The 19,592-nt window shown below is 50.6% G+C and overlaps 1 protein-coding gene across 7 annotated transcripts in view; it reads left to right on the top strand.

Moving 5' to 3' along the window:
• The window catches only part of SH3YL1 (SH3 and SYLF domain containing 1), a 33,982-nt gene extending 14,717 nt beyond the window's left edge, over positions 1 to 19,265 (top strand). The window contains exons 3-11 of one of the 7 annotated variants that reach the window (XR_009405241.1): positions 1,944 to 2,057; positions 5,213 to 5,277; positions 7,888 to 8,000; positions 8,949 to 9,077; positions 10,465 to 10,663; positions 11,562 to 11,625; positions 13,125 to 13,181; positions 15,895 to 17,139; positions 19,026 to 19,109. Coding sequence is in view for 6 of the 7 variants with exons in the window: in XM_059405046.1 (XP_059261029.1) it covers positions 1,944 to 2,057; positions 5,213 to 5,277; positions 7,888 to 8,000; positions 8,949 to 9,077; positions 10,465 to 10,663; positions 11,562 to 11,625; positions 13,125 to 13,181; positions 19,026 to 19,216 (932 nt within the window). In the remaining variant the exon portion in view is untranslated. Of the gene's footprint in view, positions 1 to 1,943; positions 2,058 to 5,212; positions 5,278 to 7,887; positions 8,001 to 8,948; positions 9,078 to 10,464; positions 10,664 to 11,561; positions 11,626 to 13,124; positions 13,182 to 13,306; positions 14,781 to 14,852; positions 15,527 to 15,894; positions 17,140 to 19,025 lie in introns of those variants that run through there. The other 6 variants (XM_059405049.1, XM_059405047.1, XM_059405046.1 and 3 more) reach the window with 6 other exon arrangements.
• The last annotated feature ends 327 nt before the right edge of the window (positions 19,266 to 19,592 follow it).

Here is a 19,592-nt window from a genome sequence, read left to right as displayed (position 1 = left end):
CTACGGCTGGTACCAGGAGCAAAGATTCCTACGCAAACTGGCTTGGGGACTGCTTCAGGCTGCTTTCGCTCTTCATTAATCATGGGCCTGGGAAACAGATCCTGCATCACAAAACGGATTTAACTTCTTTTTTTAAAACTAGTTTAATTTCTTACACCAGATTTTTTTAAAGTTGTTTAGCAGAACTTTAAATGTTAAAAAAGTTTAATTTGCTGTTGTAATAATATTATTATATTTAATATATAACACTATATAAATATTATTATTATCATTATTTGGGTCTGGACACTACTACTGCCATCGTGAAGACAGGCTCCGAGGAGCCTTGCTACCCCACGTGCAGACTGGACCAGCCGCTGGACATCCCCTGGGTTCTTGTTAAAAACGCAAGACCTCAAGGCACCACTGAGGCCTAAGGGGTCAGAATCTGCATTTTTCACAAGATGTCCAGTGATCTGTCCGCACATACCAGTTTGATAAGTACTGTGTTAGGGCCTGAATAAAATTCAGCCAGAGAAACGGAGTCTTCAGTGGCGATATTCTGGAACAGGAGACAGCAGACATTTCTGACATGTGTCAGCTGTTTCAGCAAACACAGCCTGCTCGCCCAGTTTATGGGCAAACTGTATTTCCCGGCATAGCAACATCTGAGTATGGATCATTTATCAAGCAGTTAGTACAGTAAAATTCCATCAGGGAATCTGTAGTCAGTGCATCTATATTATAAATGAAAAGCTAATTCACAAATTATTTAGGCATTATTGGTATTTTAGTGTCCCTGAATTTGGATAGAAAATCTCTAAAAACAAACCTGACATTGAAAATATGTCCATCTACTTTTGTTCTGTCTAAATAGAGGCAGTCCTGACCGTACGGGCAGAGAGTGGAGAGTGAGTTGTAGGAGCAGATGTTCTGCCAACATGTGGCTGTAGAAATAGCCCTCTGTGACAGACAGTAAGGTTCCAGCCTCATACGGTGCACTTGGAGCCTCGCAGAGTCCCGGAGGAAGGCAGGCGCAGCCTCGTTTGCTGTTCGTTGCTGGGCTCTGAGGCTCCACATGTCCACGTGCAGACGTCATGCTTGTGAGCATGTTATCTCTGAGACACTGCCGTTTTGAATTGGCGTGCATAGTTACACGAGAAACGTCGTGTTTTCCAGAGCCTCCTCAAGAGCATTTCCTTGTATTTGAGTACAGGTCCAATGTGGCTTTCTTGGTGGAATATTTGACCAAGGACAGTACATCAAGCCATCTCCCCTTGTTATTGGGAGATGCAGTATTGTGTGGGGGAATCCAGGGGGGGCAGTGTTTGGGGGGCGCGTGTGCTGATAACTCACTCTATGTGATGTAACCAAGTGTGTAATCTCTGTCCTCAGTGCGCTGGGACGCACGTGGTACTTAAATACTTGAACGAAAGCTAAAACTCTTCTAAAGTGGCGAATCACTTCGTTTTTCTGTGTTCACATGTAATTTTCGTGTTGGTAAAAGGTGAACCAGCTGTGCGGCTCTGAGGCCTAGGTTCTGCCATGTGCAGGTCACCCTTGCTGGCTTTCTCCTTCGTACTTGGTTCCATATGGATTGCATTTCCTTTAACATAGTAACCTGTTTTTTATGGGTTATATTCTCAATTAATTGAAATTTCCAAATCATTTGTCCTGCTAGTACACGTCAACTAAAAGAATCTCATCACGAATCCCATCTGTTGCCCGTATCTGGGCGTTGGTTCTGTGGGTGTTGGAAACAGCACAGGGAAGGATGGGGCGGTGGGGTGATCGGGCCCCCGTGTCGCTGGCGAGTTGTTCTTTGGCCCACCGGTGCCACTGAGACGGTCCTGAGAAGCCTGGGGTCCTGCCCGTCAGAACTTCTGTGCATCCGTCTGCTTAACGTCGTCTGTTCAGGCAAGTCCACTCCAGACCTCACCTGCCTGATGTCTTTAATTTTGCAGCCCACGTCATCGCTAAAGCGAAGGGCCTTGCCATTTTGTCGGTGATAAAAGCTGGATTTCTAGTAACTGCTAGAGGAGGCAGTGGGGTCGTGCTGGCTCGTCTTCCGGACGGAAGTAAGTTGACTGTCTTCATTTTGGACACCCCTGGCGGGGATCCTCCTACTGCTGTCACCCTGGAATGTGCACTCTGCACGTCCCGTCCACAAGGCGGGGGTTTCCCGTTCTCTTCTCTTAAAATGCTAGATGACACTTGCAGGCGTACATCTGCTTCGTCTTACGTACATTTTGTACTTCTTCCATGGAGCAAATACTGAATGTGACAATATCTGCATTTCTGGTGTTGAATATGAATCTTATTTTCAGCTTTATGGTACAACTTTTCTTTTGTTCTCTGGGAGTTGATAAGAAGATCAGAGCCATCTGGAAACTTCCTGCTATTCCTGTAGGAAACGATAAAACCTGAAAGTTTTGTTTAAAGCCTGTGCTTTAAAGGTGGAAGCAGGTCAGGACAATACGATTCAGCTTTACTTTCTGGGGTGGAATCTACCATCTGGCCTGTCAGAGGTGAGGTCACAACACACTTTACTTTCTGGGGTGGAGTCTACCATCTGGCCTGTCAGAGGTGAGGTCACAACACACTTTACTTAATTCCCGAAGATTTAGCCGGCGTCTACAGCGACATCTAGAATGTGCGCACATGCGCCATGACCGACTGAAATGCTTTTCATACTGATTTAACATTCTCATTTTGCTCATATAATTGAATATATTTCTCTCTTAATAGATTTTTTTGGTGTAGGTAAGTTAATTTTAATCTGGAAGAGAGTGTAGGACAATGACCGTAGATACATCTGGGAGTATGTGGGGCGTGTGGCCCCTGAACCTCGGTGGTCAGGTCCACTGTGTCCTATGATGTGTCCCCAGAGTAAGTTGGAATCTCTCCCCGAAGCTGTGGCCCAGCATTTCGTGGTTTAGTCCTTGCCGATGACCTGGAAACAACCAAGTTCCCTTCTTCTCGAGCACTGCACACACTTTCCTGAGAGACCTCCGGTCACACCAGACAAAGTGGAGGCCCACTCAGAGGGTCTTCAGTGTCTGTGAGCTGTTCCCCCCGGGGGGTGGACAGGGGCGCCATCTGCAGAGGGGGAGGCCTGACGACCTCCGGGGTCTCTCAGAACCTCAGGTGGCCTTTTAAAAAAAAATTATTTATTTATTTGTTTGTTTGTTTGTTTGTTTGTTTATTCATTTGACAGAGAGACACAGCGAGAGAGGGAACACAAGCAGGGGGAGTGGGAGAGGGAGAAGCAGGCTTCCTGCTGGGCAGGGAACCCGATGCAGGGCTGGATCCTGGGACGCTGGGATCATGACCTGAGCCTAAGGCAGATGCTTAACGACGGAGCCACCCAGGCCCCTTTCTCTCCATTCCCTCCCCGCCATCCTGAAGGCCAGCTGCTCCGTCTGTAATTGCCCGGATGAAACAGCAGATTCCCCAGATCCTGGCCAGATGGGCAGTCTTCAGACAGGGACTGTTCTTAGCATAGGAAATGGAAAACAACTTGGGATTATATGACACTAATTTCTGTAATCGAAACTCCCCTAAGCCTGGTGGATTAGTTCTGAATATATCCAAGCAATATCCTGTTATCTAGAAGACAAAATTAGGTTCGGAAGCCAAGAAGCCTTTCAGAAAGTCCAATCTCACACTCCCCCCATCAAATTAATTTTTTTCCCTAATTCAAGTGGAATTATTGTACTTAGTTTTCAAGTGTAAGGAAATTTATCTTGTTAAAATCTTAATAATCTTGAATTTGTAGGCTATTTCTTGTTCTACTAGGTACAAAAAGACCAGTTTTTGTCCTCAGAGATTTACAATAGAAACAGTTTATTATTGTGTTACCCTTAAAAGTGATTATAATAAACTTATCTTGACTCCTTTTGCTCTCTTATATCTATGATAAAGCCCTAACTAAAAAATAAAATTATACACCTCAATTATTTTGTAAAACTTATAAATATTGAAAGTTGCAGTGGTCAAATGCTATATGTGTTCAGTACGGGAGGGTTCCACAGTTGGATGAATTACACACGTTTATAAAGATTAAGGGACGTGGATTTGTGAGTCTGTCAGCCTCAATATCTAATACCTTTCAAACATTTTTTTAAAGATTTTTTAATGATTTATTTGACAGAGAGAGATCACAAGCAGGCAGAGACACAGGCAGAGAGAGAGGGAGAAGCAGACTCCCCAATGAGCAGAGAGCCGGATGCGGGGCTCGATCCCAGGACCCTGAGATCATGACCTGAGCTGATGGCAGAGACTTAACAGCTGAGCCACCCAGGTGCCCCAGCAATGTCACATTTCTTAAAGTTGTTTTGTCAACATTCTGTACATTGAATTTTGATGAAATAGATAATATCTTGTTCACAAATTTGTCTATGGTAATTGTCATAAAAATATACCTCTAGTTTCATAATTTATGTAGCAGTTGGTGAAGGAACTTTAAAAAGCTGCTTCATACCGCAGGAAACAATGACCCTTTGAACTTCACCCATGGTTTGTTCCTAGGTGCCGGGGGTCTGGAGGAGGGTGCTGTCTGTGTGCAACCTCTGAACAGAAACCCACCCGCAGAAATACGTTATTCTAATTCCGACCTTAGCACCTTTCAGTCAAAGCAAACGCAACTTGAATCAATTTTTTTCAGTAGTTTGACGACAGAAGGGTGAGTGTAGTAGATGAAAGCTCTTAGAAAGCTTTAAACCTGGGGGCATCTGGGTGGCTCAGTGGGTGAAGCCTCTGCCTTCGGCTCAGGTCATGATCTCAGGGTCCTGGGATGGAGTTCCACATCGGGCTCTCTGCTCAGCAGGGAGCCTGCTTCCCTTCCCCTCTCTCTGCCTGCCTCTCTGCCTACTTGTGATCTCTGTCTCTCTGTCAAATAAAGTCTTAAAAACAAAAAAGAAAGCTTTAAACCAAACTGTGGTCTTGTACCCTGATTTAATGGTGTTGTTGGCTCTTCCATGCATGTGGATCCTTCATTTGTAGACTTGCTCTGTGAAATGCTGCTATGAATTGATATTGTAATCAGTAAAATACTTTTAACCAGATATATATACTCTTATTAAGTAATATTAAAATTGCAGGGAGAAATGCCACAGTCTCATTATTTTTAAAAGAAACACTGTTCATTCTCACTGTAGCATTTTTCCTGCCCATATTTGTGTGCCAAGGGGCTTTAGTGTTAGAGTAACGTCCGTGTCTCTGTTTTTGTTAGAATGGTCTGCGCCTTCAGCCATTGGGATAGCGGGGCTCGGCGGAGGCTTCGAAGTGGGAATTGAGGTAAGTGTGGAAACACACAATTGCGGTTTTCTCTAAAACCAGCTGAAACTTACTGCACAGAACTGGCGAGAACCTCCTGTTCTCATTTCACCACCGATGCAATCCGTATTTCATTTTCCGGAGAGATGCCCTCTTAGGACTGCCCGGTGTCTCCCATGTTCTTCATGGGGAGTAGAGCTCGGCCTGTCCATCCTGTGCTCTGTGCCCACCTTCCGCGCATCTCTGGAACAGATACGCCTCACAGGGACCACATTGTCCTTGGCCGCCTGTGGCTTGGGCTCGCAGGGCTGCTGATGTCCATGTTGGGCTGTAGAGCTCCGGCCCCGGGTGCACCAGGCTTCACACAGTCTGCCTTCAGGTTCGGGAGCCCCACGGTTGTGCCCCGTCTGGCCTGCAGATTACTTCAAATGCCCACTTTGCATGGTTTCGTTTTGTGACTTGGCTCCTGGTGATGACGGCCTCTCGGGTGGGCTCCCGGCCACAGCACCCTGTTCCTGGGGGTCGTCTGGGGTTAGCATGCCTCCGCCAGCTTCTCCTGCAGGGGGATCGGGCTTGCTTCTTTCTTTAACGAAAGGGTTAAATTTAACAGCAGAGCTGGCATCTTACTCAGTGACACCTCACTGCAGACCTCCTAGGAAAGCTGACCCCGTTTCCGGGTGTCTGTCTTACACTGTCTACTTGCTCTCTTGCCAGTTTTCTTTCAGGGAATCTGTTTGCTTTTCCTCTAAGTTGTGGAAACGAACCTAGAGTCTGGCCCCTCTCCCACCTCTGTGGAGCTTTGACCTGGTTCCCTCATAAGCAACATCACCAAGGAACACAGGGTCATTTTACTCTTCTTCAGAGAGAACTGAATTGAGGTGACCCAGAAAATTAAAGGGTCATTTTTTTTTTTTCTTAAACTGACTTTTAGAGTTTTCCCTTAATTATACTGCGATGCCACAGGTGCAGAGGACAGTAACAGTCAGGTATTCACACGGTCGGGGCCAGAGCTGTGCGCTCTCTGCGTGTGTACACACCAAGCACTGTGCAAAACAATTTTATATGTATTACTTGAAAATGCACGTAAGAGATAGCTCACACAATCATGGGAAAAATTACTTAATTTTGCTTAAAAATGCTAGGTAATTCTGTATTATTTGACCCTGCAGTCTTTAGAAACTGTCCACATGTGCGCTGGAAATAACAGTTCATAGGACTCACGGTGAAGTATTTCCTAGAGGTCAGTTTGCTGGTGTACTTAGTTCGTGCTGTGGAACTCAACTGTATTTTTTTTAATAAAATGATCCAAATTAAGCATTTTTAAAAGAATCTACTTGTCTTGGGATCTCTATTAGGTCTTTTCAAGTGCGGTCTCTTTTGGTGGTATCTTCTGTAGGTCCCATGAAAAATTGATTTGAAAACATTAGAAAACATTAAGGAACTATATGAACTAAGTAATCTTTGAAACACCAGTTTGTTTGGCCTTTTCATGTTTTATTGAGTTGTGGTGAACACACCAGGCTTTACAGAGGATTTCAGCTAACCCTTTACACATCCGTACGCGTGTCTCTGCACGTGCCTGCGTGTATGCAGAGTCTACGTACGGACGTGGCTCCTGTTATCATACCCACCTTAAAACAGAGGAATGAGCTAAGGTTTCAAGATGCTCAATTGTTTGCCTAAGATCCCATGATGTGCAAGAGGCAGAAGTTGAATTCACACCCAAAGAGCTAGATTTTTAGCCCAAATTCTTAGCCTCAGTCAGTATGCCTTTCCTTTTCTAGGGTGTATGTGACACACACCCTCGGTCTTCAGAGGGTAAGTGAGTGTGCGCAGGAACAGGTGAGAGGTGCAGAGTGGTCAGAACGCCGCGGGTCAACCAGCTCTCCAGGAGGGGGCCGGACCGGGCTCGGGCCTCCAGCCCCGAGGGCTCTCCACACTTCTGGGCTCGCACTGGGCTCTGTGCAGTGGTGGGGAGCACCTCCTCCATGCTGGCTCGTCTGGGGCATTATTCCCACATTCTGACTTTTGCTTTTACTTAGAGAATTAAGTCAGTAGGGGCATGAACTAATAGTTAACTAGCTTCCTTCTGTTATTCTGAATTTCTGCCCTTAAAAGAAAGTGGACAACATGCTCTTTATCAGTGTAGACACGTGACCTTGCCAGGGACTTCAGTGTGGAAATGTCACTGAGGACCCTGGATCTTACGCCCTGAGTCCTAGCTGGTTGCCTTTCTTGGCATGTGTAGTCGAAGGGAGTACTTGTAATCTTCCTGACAACCTCTGTCGGATCTCTTCCGGCTCTCACCGTGACAGTCCAGTCACCTCACTAGACCTCTGTCACTGCCTACATCACAAGCCTGCCGAGGACCGGGAATGTGCATGGAGCCCCCCAGTATGGGTTTGGTGCATAGTGAATGCTCAGCGGTGTTTGCTGTGCTAACCCGTGGAAAGAGCCATGGCTTGCGTCCTCTGCTCAAAACAAAAATGATTCTTCTTTCTTTTTCTTTCACTGTCTACACTGAAATTCTTGCTACATCATATGGTATATATTTTGAGTTTTAATCAGCATATATTTTAAATGACATTTGTGCATAATTATTTTTAAAGAAATGGGTCTCTTCATTTTCAGGTATCAGATTTGGTAATAATTTTGAATTATGACAGAGCAGTAGAAGCTTTTGCAAAAGGTGGTAACCTGACCCTTGGAGGGAATTTTACTGTGGCAGTTGGGCCCCTGGGAAGGTGAGTACCATAAAGTACTTTCTGGACAGCTGTTGGATAGTAATGGTTTAAAGATTATACATGGTTTTGCCCTAAGAAGAAGCTTCAATTGAAACGAAACTGGTTTATGGTTTATATATGTCCTGGAGGGTTTGAGGTTGTTTGGAAATAAGAAATTTGTAAAGTACAGCCAGTGTGATAAAATGAGAAAATCTGAAACTGGAACAAACAAAAAAAACTGAATACTTCAGAAATGTAGGCCATTATATCGACCGGGATGGAACATAAAATTTACCTTTAAGCTCTGAAGGAGCCAAGTCCAATTTAATTAACTGGTAAAAGGCAGCATTGATCAAGAAAGAAAAAAGACTTTCTTCAGACTGAATTATGGAAAATTGGAAATAGAAGCTTTTCACTAGAGTAGTATGTATAGTACATAGAGTGCATTTTACCCCTCTGTTAATGGAGTTTGCTGGTGTACTTAGTTACAACTAAGTAGTTGCAACTAAGTAGTGTACAACTATTTTGGGGTCATTCAAGCAATATAGAAATGCTGAAACTCAGACCATGCAGTCTTCTAAAAAGGTTTCTAAATTCCATGAAAATACTCAGTGTAAGAAGAACCCACAGACCTTAGTACTCTTAAAAGGTACATTCCTGTTTCAAGAAAGGGAGACAAAGTCGGAAAGTATCCGCTTTCCATGTGTTCGGTACAATGCAGTCCTCGGAATCAGCACGGCCTTTTATAATGGTTTTACATACCGTGCCCTCCCCCATGCCCTGTCCCTGCTCTAGCCCACGCTAAGCACGAGTAGCCCAGGAGAGCAGGAAGGACAACAGAAAGGCACGTGACGGACAGACAGGACAAGATCTGTCCTTTGAGCGAAGTGACCTGCAGTGCAGTGCTGCGCATGCCATCTTAGGGCCCAGCCCGCCGGACTCCAGGACGCAAAACCTTCTCTTTTGCAGGAATTTAGAAGGAAACGTTGCCCTGAGAAGCTCTGCCGCTGTCTTTACGTACTGCAAATCAAGAGGGCTCTTTGCTGGCGTATCTTTAGAGGGCAGTTGTTTGATCGAAAGGAAAGACACTAATCGGAAGTAAGTCAGGCCAAGTAATTCTCACCGGTTTCAGGAAAGCGTGATGAGAAGAGTGACCCCTCCGAGGTCTGTGTCGTGGCTCAGAGTTTACAGAGTAACCTTGTGTGTTCGTTTTTAACACAGCATTCGACTCCAACTGTGCATTTATTTATTTAAAGATTCGATATGAAGTAACATGTACTTAAGAAAATATAGAAGAGACAAAAAATTATTTAAAAAAAAAGCCATTCTACTTCTTTAAGAGTAACATGACTCACTTTTAGCTTTATTGCCTTACAGTGTTTTCCTGAGCATCCGTTCCCCTTGTTTGGCCACATACGATTCTGGTCACAACAATTACGAGTCCTTTTCTTTCCCACTTAGCGGTAGAAGAATCTTAAATATGAGTCGGTGGCTCCATAATATTCACCAAGTTTGTTTCATGCACCTTGTAGGTCAGTCAGATGTTCCTAATAGGAGAGGCTGTCTGCTATGACGCTTTGTCTTTCTTGCATAAAACTGAGACGAATTCTGATTTTTACGAAGGGATTGAGAGCCTGTGGCGCGCACTGAGGGGTACCGGGGTGGCGCCTGAACAGGGACCCTTGGGACACTGAAAGGAAATGTAAAAAGGGGAGATTTAGACATTCTCTAACGGGTGAAGAACTTGTACTCTAAACTGGCTAGTTTTTCCCCGAACTGTGAGTCCGGCTGCCCCTACAGACCGAGCCACTTCCCCAGAGCCTGTCCGCGTCCGGGGCTGGGAGCCCGGGGTGGGGGGGCACAGCGAGCCCCGGACGGGAGCCTGCGCGGAGGCGACCGGGCCGTCCCTGCGAGCTCCCCAGTGCCCGATCCGTCCGTCTGTCCGTCCGTCCGCGCGGCCGCGGGAAGTCGGAGGAACCGGACCACCGGGGTTTGCGGAGGTTTTCCTTCTGGTTTGATGAGCCGGAGGAACGAGGAGGGGAATTCTGGTAGAAACTGGATTCTGGGCCTTTGGGCGGATTTCCCGTAATCCGGAGTAGACTAAAGCGAACGCACGTCTTCGGCCGCGGGGCGAGTCCCTGTCGTTCGGACCGAGGAAGCGCCGTAGGGACCGGCGGAGCCGCAGCTGCGGCGTCGTGCGGCGCTGAGATGTCGAAGCCTGTACAGAGTGTGGGCTTCGAGGTGCGTCGGCTTCAGGGGGGGCCCTTGCACACGCGTGTGTACGTGTGTGAGCGTGTGCACGCGATCGCGACGCGCGCCCGGGGACTTCCGGGACGGGCTCCGAGGGGCGCGCGGGGGCGCGCGGGGGCGCGACGAGTTCGCGGGAGCGCGAGCGGCGCCGACGGGCCTGTGCGCAGGGGCGGCCCGACCCGGACTGGGGAGAAGCCGCGGGTCCCTAAGCGCCGCCTCCGACCTGTTCCACCAGGTTTTACTGTCGCGATGTCCGAGCCTACGACCTGCTCTTCGGAGAAGCGCCGCGGCCGGCGCAAGCGGACGAGCTCTATGAGGTCCTGGACTCCTTCACCGCCAAGTACGAGCGCGACGGACAGCGAGCCAACGCCCGGAGAGCCGCGCGGGAGCGGAGGCGGGCTGCGGTGCGTGTCCCCGCGGTGCGTGTCCCCGCGGTGCGTGTCCCTGTGGTCCCGTGTCCCCGCGGCGCGTGTCCCTGCAGTGCGTGTCCCCGGGGTGCGTGTCCCCGCGGTCCCGTGTCCCCGCGGTCCCGTGTCCCCGCGGTCCCGTGTCCCTGTGGTCCCGTGTCCCCGCGGTCCCGTGTCCCTGTGGTCCCGGGTCCCCGCGGTGCGTGTTCCTGCGGTGCGTGTCCCTGTGGTCCCGGGTCCCCGCGGTGCGTGTCCCCGCTGTCCCGTGTCCCTGTGGTCCCGGGTCCCCGCGGTGCGTGTCCCCGCGGCGCGTGTCCCCGTGGTCCCGTGTCCCCGCGGCACGTGTCCCTGTGGTTCCGGGTCCCCGCGGTGCATGTCCTTGCGGTGCGTGTCCCCGCGGTCCCGGGACGGTGGCTTCGGAGCGCGGGCCGTCCCGGACCTCAGCCCCCCGGAACCCCCGACTTCGCGCTCACGTCCAGTCACATGATGTCCTCGGGGACACGTCGAACTCGGACGCGTCCTCGGTGGCAGCTTCAGGGCGCAGCGTCGCTCCTCTCCCGCAGTCGCCTGCCCCGGCGTGTGGCTGCGAGCGGGAGACAGCGACGCCCACGACGGCCACGCTGAGGCCGCGAAGGGCAGGGGCTTTGGGCGCGGAGCCCCAGCGCGGACCCCGTGGCGCAGCGTGCCCGGACGCGCGGAGCCTCCGCTGACCCTGCCCCACCCCCCGGACCGTGGCTGAGGCGAGCTTCCCGCGACAGGAGAGTCCCCCGCAGCCCCGTCGCGTGGCCCCGGGTCAGCCGAGTGTGGCCCCCAGGAGTGCGCGGGCCATGCGGGCGCTCTTCTCCGCAGGTGAACCGGGTTACTCTGCCCTTGGATGCGCCGACGTGAATTAGTGCTTCCATGTTTTCTCTTTGTGCTGCTGCAGGCGATAGACGTGCCTCCCACGCCGACGCCGGGACCGCAGCTAACCCCCGCACGAGGCCCCCGAAGTAAGTCCTTGGTCGCGACGCAGGCGCGTTCGTTACTGCGCGTGGTTGTCCCGAGGCTCTGTCGTTCCACTTTGGGTCCGAGGGGGGGACGGACGGGCTGAAGAGAAGAGGGACGGCGCGGCCTCCTCGCTGTCGGGGACAAGGCCCGTTGCCGGAAGCTTCTCCCGCAGAGTCTGCTCCCCCCAGAGGCCGACCCCCCTCGGGCGGGACGCGCCGGGTTGGAAGCAGCCGGTTTCCGGTGCGCGCCTGTCCTCGGGAGCTCCGGTGTCCCCCGGGCCGTCCACGTCGAGCCGACTTGCAGGACCGCAGGGTTCGGCCTCCGCCCCTCGTCCCTTGCAGGTCCGTAGGACGGTCACTCCCGGGGTCCTGCCTCCCTGGCGCAGAGGGTCGCATGCCCGGGGCCACAGCTGAAGGGGGCGACGCTTCCCGCGAGCCTCGGAGCGCGGAGGCCGGGCCCGACCCCGGCCGGCTCCGATCGACCGTCGGTCAGCCGCGGAGAGACCCGTGGGCGGACGTGGCGGCCCTCGCCGGGGGGAACCGGCAGGTCCGGGAGGAGGCGCCGAAGGACCCGAGCCCCCCGCTCCCTGCTCCGGCGCCGCGTCCCACCCCTTCACGGGGCCCTGGCGAGGCCGCGCACTGGCCTGAAGGGAGCCCCGGGGAGGTGCCCGGGACCAGCTGCTCTTCGCTCCCCCCTCGTAACCCGCCTCTAACCCCGCACCTCCTGTCCGCGGCCGCGCACTGGCCTGGGTCCGACTCCGGTGCTTACTCGTCCGCGTGGACTCGCCTCTGAGGAGGGAGACGCCCCCCGCGTCGACGTTTGTTCGGACCCTGGGCAGCCACACGCGGTCTGACCCGCACGAGGTCTGACCCGCACGCGGTCGGTAGAGCCCGTGGCGTTTCCCAAGTCCCGGAAGACGGACGAGCGCGGGGAGGTCTCCCGCCGCCGACGGCGCTCCCGCCCCGGCGCGGACTCCACAGGGCTCCGCGGCCTGCGGGGACAGGGGCCGGCACGGTTCTCTTCCTGCTGTGACGCCGTGACCCGGGGGCGAGGCGACCGCCCGGCTTCCGCAACTGCCGCTGAACTCGGCCCCGGAGGCCGTCTGCGGGTTTTAGGGTCCCGTTGAACCGGTTGGGTGTTACTTAAAAATGTGCGCGAACAGGAGCCGTTTGAAAATTAGTTTGAATTGAGCAGACGAGGATGTCGGAAAACCGCTGCCCTGGGGGCTGCACCCTCGGAAAACGCGCGGGTCGCTCGTGGTCGCTTTCGGGGAGAAGATGCGTGTGTGCCCCGCGACCCTGGAGCCCAGGTCAGCGCAGTGGTCCGGCGTTTCTGACCCTGCAGTAGCAGAGGGCGACCCCTGCCCGATGGCGGGGCTGCTTTCTGGGGTTAAACTGTGATAAAGTAATGTTTCCAGCGATCGTCGGGAGTGAAGATACGGCTCTTAGGTGCGATAGGCTAACCCGTCTTCCCGATGCCGCCCGGTGTCCCTGTTTTGCAGGTAACGGACACAAGTGCAAGCTCTACCCTGAGCTTCCCGGCCTTCCGCAGAGAGTTGGTAAGTACGACATGTGTGCGATAAAATGACTCACCCGCGTCCTACGGCCGCACGCTAAGGACTCGGCGGTGTCTAAGCTCTGGGACGGCAGCACCTCGGGCCACGCGCCTCTCCCTGCTTCGTAGGGAAGTGCTTTCGCTCTCCTGGTGGCACTCGTCCGCGGTGAGGAGGGCGACAGGACCGTGCGGGGCACCTGCGCAGGTCCTGCCGGCCGAGGGGCTGGCACCCCAGCTTGGGATGGAGCCCCTCTGACTCGCAGGGGCCGTGGGAGGACCAACCGCAGGATCTTCTACGATCTGGTCACCATAGAATGACAAGGTTTGTTCATTGTGAATTGCAACTTCATCATCATCACATCTTGTCCGGGTTTTAGCCCCGTGGATATTTTTGTATATTTTAAGGATTTTTTTTTTTTCATGTTCAGATATTTTGCCGTTATTGGCAACTACCTAAAACTTACTAGGATGTACTGTCTTACTTCAATATTCTTAACAAAACGTTCCTGGGGAATTAAGCAATTATTTAGAAATGTGAGTGGGACACAAAATGAGGGCAAAGGTGAACCAGTTGTCGCATAGCCTGTTTATTTTCTCCCGTCACCTTTTGTCACTGGAGTCACAGAACCCCATACTCCTGGGAAAGTAAACTACGGGGCATCACTGCTTTCATGGAAACGGACCTCAAGGTAGCTAAGTACACATTTTGGTTTTAATTTGTAAAGATATTTCAAAAATGTCTGGTAAGCACAGTTCCTTCCACGGAAGTGATGCTTTCCTGGTGCAGTCGCTTCTGACTTCCCACGTGCTTTCAGCCTGGCTCCCCTGGTGTGGAGCCCGCTTCCCGCCGGGCGGTGTCTGGGAAAGCTGAGGCCGCCCTGCGTCTGAGGGGCCGCCGCCGGGATTGACGGTCTGAGCACGCTGGGCCGTGGTCTCCCGCACAGTGGGAAAACACTAAGAGGCTTTTAAAATGTAGTTTGCTCTCTTGAATGTGATTTGCAACCGGCTGGAGACTATTGACCTTGCCAGTAATTTGACCGTGGGACTCACACACCCTTCAGAAGCAAAAGGGGCGAACATGTAAATGCTTATACCCAAGTAGCATAGACGACTAGAACTTTATGTCGCGGTCTTTCAGGAGACTCTGCTGGAATTAGACCTACACTTAGATAGCTTGCAGTTAAAGCGGTTCTTAAATTTGAGGTCAACAGACAAGCTGAGTTGCAGCGGGGACACCGAAGGACAAGGGACAGCGGAAGTAGAGGTGACCCCCTTTCCACAGGGTTCTCCAAGGGCCTGTGCCCGCAGGCTGGGTGCCTCAGGAATGTTAGAAACACCCCTCAAAGGCACTGAGGGCGGTGTGAAGTTAGAAGCAGCAAACCCTGAGTGGGCTCTGGAATCAGGCTCGGACGTTGAGCATTGGCCATGCGACCACAGACAGTTCTTGGCCGATCAGGTTTTGTTTATATATTTGAGTATAGGGTGAATTAATTTGTACAAACAGTGGGTACTGGGATAACTTTCTCCAAATATAAGGGATGTTGAAAAAAAATGGAAAGGAAGATTTAAAGTCTATTTTTAAAATAAAACTTACTTTACATGATTGTGGGTTTTTTTTTGTTTGTTTGTTTGTTTCGTTTTGTTTGTTTTGTTTTGTTTTGTTTTTTTAAAGCAGCTGTCAAACCAGTTCAGTTCTTAGCAAGGACTTTCTTACATCCTGGCCAAGCACTGCTGCAGAGAAAAAGCACAGGGCACAGGCCTGAACCTCAAGTTAAACACGACCTACCAGGACGTCCAGGCTGCCGCGGGCTTGCTCTCTGCCTGACCCATACACGCTGACCAGCTGCACTTCTGCATGGCTGTTGGGGAAAGCAGTGATTCTCCTAACTGCGTGTACTTTTGTTCTACCCTTTGGAAGCTCCAGCTATCTGGTGCTTGGGGGTCTCAGCGAGACAGCCTTGCAAGTGCACAGCCTGATTTACTGTACCTTGTCCCCGTGCCCTCCTGTGTCAGTCTTCACCATCCACCCCCCATTCACCCTGTAGTTGTCAGTGACAGTCTGGACACGTCCACCGTGGGGGCCATCCTGTGCTGCAGGGTGCCCTGGGCTGAGTCAGTCTGTGCCGATAGGACTCCTGCCCCAGTTGCGACAAGCACAATTGCCCCAGATGTTACCATCTGAGAGCGGCTGGTTCTGGTGGACTCACCTTGTGGCCTTGTCTGCCTCAGTCCCCAGGGACTGTCATCCTCTTCCAGAGGATGTGGTCCCCACAGTGATAGACCCCCACCCCCGACCTGGAGACTTAGGTCAGTCATGCAGCTCACTACTGTATTAAATGTACCCAAAACCGAGGACGTGTCTGTGCTCTTACTTCCGCTTGCCTTGAGACGCCCTCCCGAAGGCTGGGATTCCTTTCCTGAACCATGTCAGGGCCAGAGACGCTGCTTACCTATGGCTACATGACGCAGAGCACGGAGGAAGCAACAGGGAAGGACGCAGTGAGACCCAGTAGACGTGGCCTCTCTAATTAGAAGCCTCAGGGCAGCTGCCCGTCCCTGGGGCCTGTGATCTATTTCCTGTTGTGGGTCTGACCTGGGAGAGAAGAGTAACCTGTGTTTGAATTCAAGTTGGATATGATGAGGAAAATGGCTAATTGCTTCAAAGAGCCTCCATATTTCTTTCTGTCTTTTTTTTTTTTTTTTAATTTATTTGACAGATCACAAGGAGGCAGAGAGAGAGGGGGAAGCAGGCTCCCTGCTGAGCAGAGAGCCCGATGCCGGACTCGATCCCAGGACCCTGAGATCATGACCTGAGCTGAAGGCAGAGGCTTTACCCACGGAGCCCCCCAGGCGCCCCAGCCTCCGTATTTCTTGAGCACAGGAATAGGAAACTGGAAGGCCTGGGTCACTCAGAAGGGAAGGCATCTGTGAACGCCAGATACTTTCATCAGCAGTGGGGCCGGTTTCTGTGGTCCCTGGGGGGCTTTCCCTTTCTGAAAGGTCCAACCCCCCTCCCGGAAGAAAAAGGCCCACTTTTTTTTTTTTTTATAAGCTATTTTGTGGGCATTAAACTTTTCCTTGTGGGAAATATCCCGAATATTTACAGCAAAGGAGAGCTTTAAGTCATTTTGCTGCAAGAAGCAGCAGTAGGGCCTGGCCTGCGGGGCCTGCGGGCTGCGGCCTCCAGGGCCTTCATTCGGGCTGGGCTCCCTGCCTCGTGTTCTTGTGTGTGGATTTTCCCCGAAACGGCTTCAGCTTCTGAGTCTTCTGGGGCTCCCCCCGGCTGCCTGTCCTGCCCGTACTGCCCCTCGCTCTACCAGCCACGATCCCCACCCCTCTGCCTCATGTCTGCCCAGAGTTTGGGTCGGGGAAGCCCCGCCGTGCTGCCGCCTTCTCTCGAAACCGCTGGCTCTGCCCTCGCACCACGTTCCCATCAGCACTTTGTCCTTCGTGCATCTGGAAGGTACAGCTCAGAGGCAGCACCTGTCACCATTGCTCTCGTCCCTTCGGATGTCTTAATGTGCGACACGTGGCTGCTGAGATGGCGATGACTTCCAGAACACTCCCTGATGCTCACTGGGGCTCCTCCAGTTGTGCTTTGTGTTATCCGAGACGTCTGGAGACGGGAGAGGAGGAGTCTTGAGGGTGTCCGTTAACTGGGGTTGAAGAGGTTGAGCTTCGTGTGTGGGTGGTGAGTAAGCTGATGGGAAGATGCTGTTCAGAACGACGTTCCCTCTCACACCAGCTTGCATTCCTCCGGTTTAATGACAGAGAGGCCTGTTGTGAGGACTGGCTCGGTGTCCCACTGCGCTTGTCACATGCAGAGGAACGGAGGGCTCGTTAGTGTGTGTTGGCTGTCACTCCGCTGGTCTCGATGATACCCAGGCTGCATCAGGATTCTTCTTTTCGGTGACACACGTTTGTCCTTCTTCCTTAAAATGGACAGACTGCAAGTTCACATGGTATGAATTACAAAAACAGAGCATGTCTGTGGTAGAAAAAATAACGACCCCCGGAGTCTCTGTGATGTGACCCTGGGTTGCTGCTGGGGTTGTTTCCGCAGGACTCGGACAATCCCGGGGCACCGCTCTCACAGGAAGGACTGTCGCACGCTGTGTGTGGGTGACACACGGCGAATCTCGCTCAGTACGGTGTAACTCAAGTCTTGACTTTTTATTTCTTACCAACAAGCCAAATTTGGTTTATCTTTTATTATAGTATTATTGGGTTAAATAACTGAGTTTCAGAATTCGGTTATTTATGTTTTCAGTGTGCCTCTACTAAGACGCATTTAACAACCATCGAATTGCCTAAAATGCGCACGAGGATGAATGAACAGAAAGTATCTGTTTCTCTATATTTCTTTTGCTGGTGCACAGTTCGTAAAGTTACTGTATTTTACTCGTAATAACTCCTCAGTTCTCAAAGTATTTTCTTCCTAACACAATATAAAAAATTTTACAGATTATGTTGAAACTCTTATTAAGGGGCACCTGGGTGGCCCAGTGGGTTAAGCCTCTACCATCGGCTCAGGTCATGATCTCAGGGTCCTGGGATCGAGCCCTGCATCGGGCTCTCTGCTTGGCAGGGAGCCTGCTCGCCGCCCCAACCCCGCCTGCTGCTCTGCCTGCTTATGATCGCTGTCTGTCAAATAAATAAAATCCCAGAAAAGAGAGAGAGAGAAACTCTGATTAAGCATAGGCAGACCTTCTTCTTGCGCTGGTTTGAGTTTTGTCTCTGTTCCGACAGTGTAGAGCGAGCAGCCGTGAAGCCTGTGGGGAAAGCGCTCCTGAACCGGCAAAGTGCCTGGGAGTCGGAGCCCTCAAAACCAACGGCTCCTGAGCGCGGCTCCTGTTCTGTTCTCTTTAACATTTTGTGTTATTTTTCAGCACGATACGTGTTCTCTTCAATCCCTGTCCTACCCACTGCCCCTCGGGTAACCGTATTTCTCTAGAGTTTAGAGTCTGGGTCTGTTCCTCGGTTTCTGTGTGTTTCTCTCTCTTTTTCTTCCTTTGCACATTTGTTTCTTAAATTCCACATACAAGTGAGCTCATAGGATATTTGTCTTTCTCTGACTGACTTATTTCCCTTAGCGTAATAACATCTACTTCCATCCTGGAGCATGGTTTTTCAATTAAATCCTGTATGATACAATCGTGACCATAAATGTGTTTTTCTCTAACAGCTACAGTTCATGGAAGCCACAATGACCATTCGATTAAAAGGGGGAAAATGTAAATACAGTTGACCTTTGAACATATGGGGCGTGGCATTTGGGGGCACCAAACCCCAATCAGCTGAAAATCCACATATCACTTTTGATTCTATGTCCTGGCTCCTGGGATCGAGTCCCGCTCGGGGCTCCCTGCTCTGCGGGAAGTCTGCTTCTCCCTCTGCCAGTGCTCTCTTGTGCTGTCAAGTCAATAAATTAATTTTTTAAAAAAAAGGAAAGAAGGAGAAAATACATTTATATTATCATACTGTTAATCACAAAAACATCCCATGTGTAAGCGCCCACCGTGTTCAAGGGTTGGCTTGTGGTGGTATCCTGGAGATCATTCAGAAGTCCAACAATTACAACCACAGATATTTGCTAAATGCATAGTCAGGTATATAATAGTATGTAGTTTGACTTGTGTGGATTTAGGAAGTGTTATTACCAAACACTTGCTCTTTTTGAAGAAGAAAAACACGAGTTTAATAATAGGATGAAAATCTCACAGACCCCATGTGCGAAGGCATTAGAGTATCAAGTAGGGAAGTTAATTTATGTCTTAGCCCCACACCCTTCCCAGGCTTTCCCATCAGACGTGTGCGTAGTCTAAGTACCTCTGCTTGTTTGTTCTAGGCTATCTGGACGAGCCCGTGGAAGTGACGGCGTTGTATTCTTTCGAGGGACAACAGCCTGGGGACTTGAATTTTCAAGCTGGAGACAGAATCACAGTTATATCAAAAACAGACTCACAGTTCGATTGGTGGGAAGGAAAGCTTCGAGGTCAAACTGGCATTTTTCCAGCCAACTATGTTGCCATGAATTAAAGTTTATATTATTTTCTTCTTTGAGAATTATAAAACATTTATTTCTCCACGGACAGGATTTACTCTGCAGTTAGGCAGTGTTTAATATAAGTTTTAAAATACAGCTCTTTTTCTTAAACTTTTATCAAATATGTAAAGATTTTTTCTCTCTGTATAGCTGGTTAACTTACATACGTTTCAATACTTCATACTAATTTTATCACACATCCTATTTAATAGTTAATATACTCCAATTCATATGGTCACAGTCCTTCTGTGTTCCTTTTCAAGCATCGCTAAGCCCACAAGTGGCTCTGTATATGGTAATTGCTTATTCTAATTGAGGATCTTAGGGGCAGGCTGTGAATACCGACTCATGTATTTCTATTTGCAAAGT

This window comes from Mustela nigripes, chromosome 7, assembly GCF_022355385.1.
Source record: "Mustela nigripes isolate SB6536 chromosome 7, MUSNIG.SB6536, whole genome shotgun sequence".
Taxonomy (NCBI): Eukaryota; Metazoa; Chordata; class Mammalia; order Carnivora; family Mustelidae; genus Mustela; species Mustela nigripes.
The sequence above is the reverse complement of the archived record's forward strand: the minus strand, read 5'-3'. Positions and strand labels throughout refer to the sequence as shown.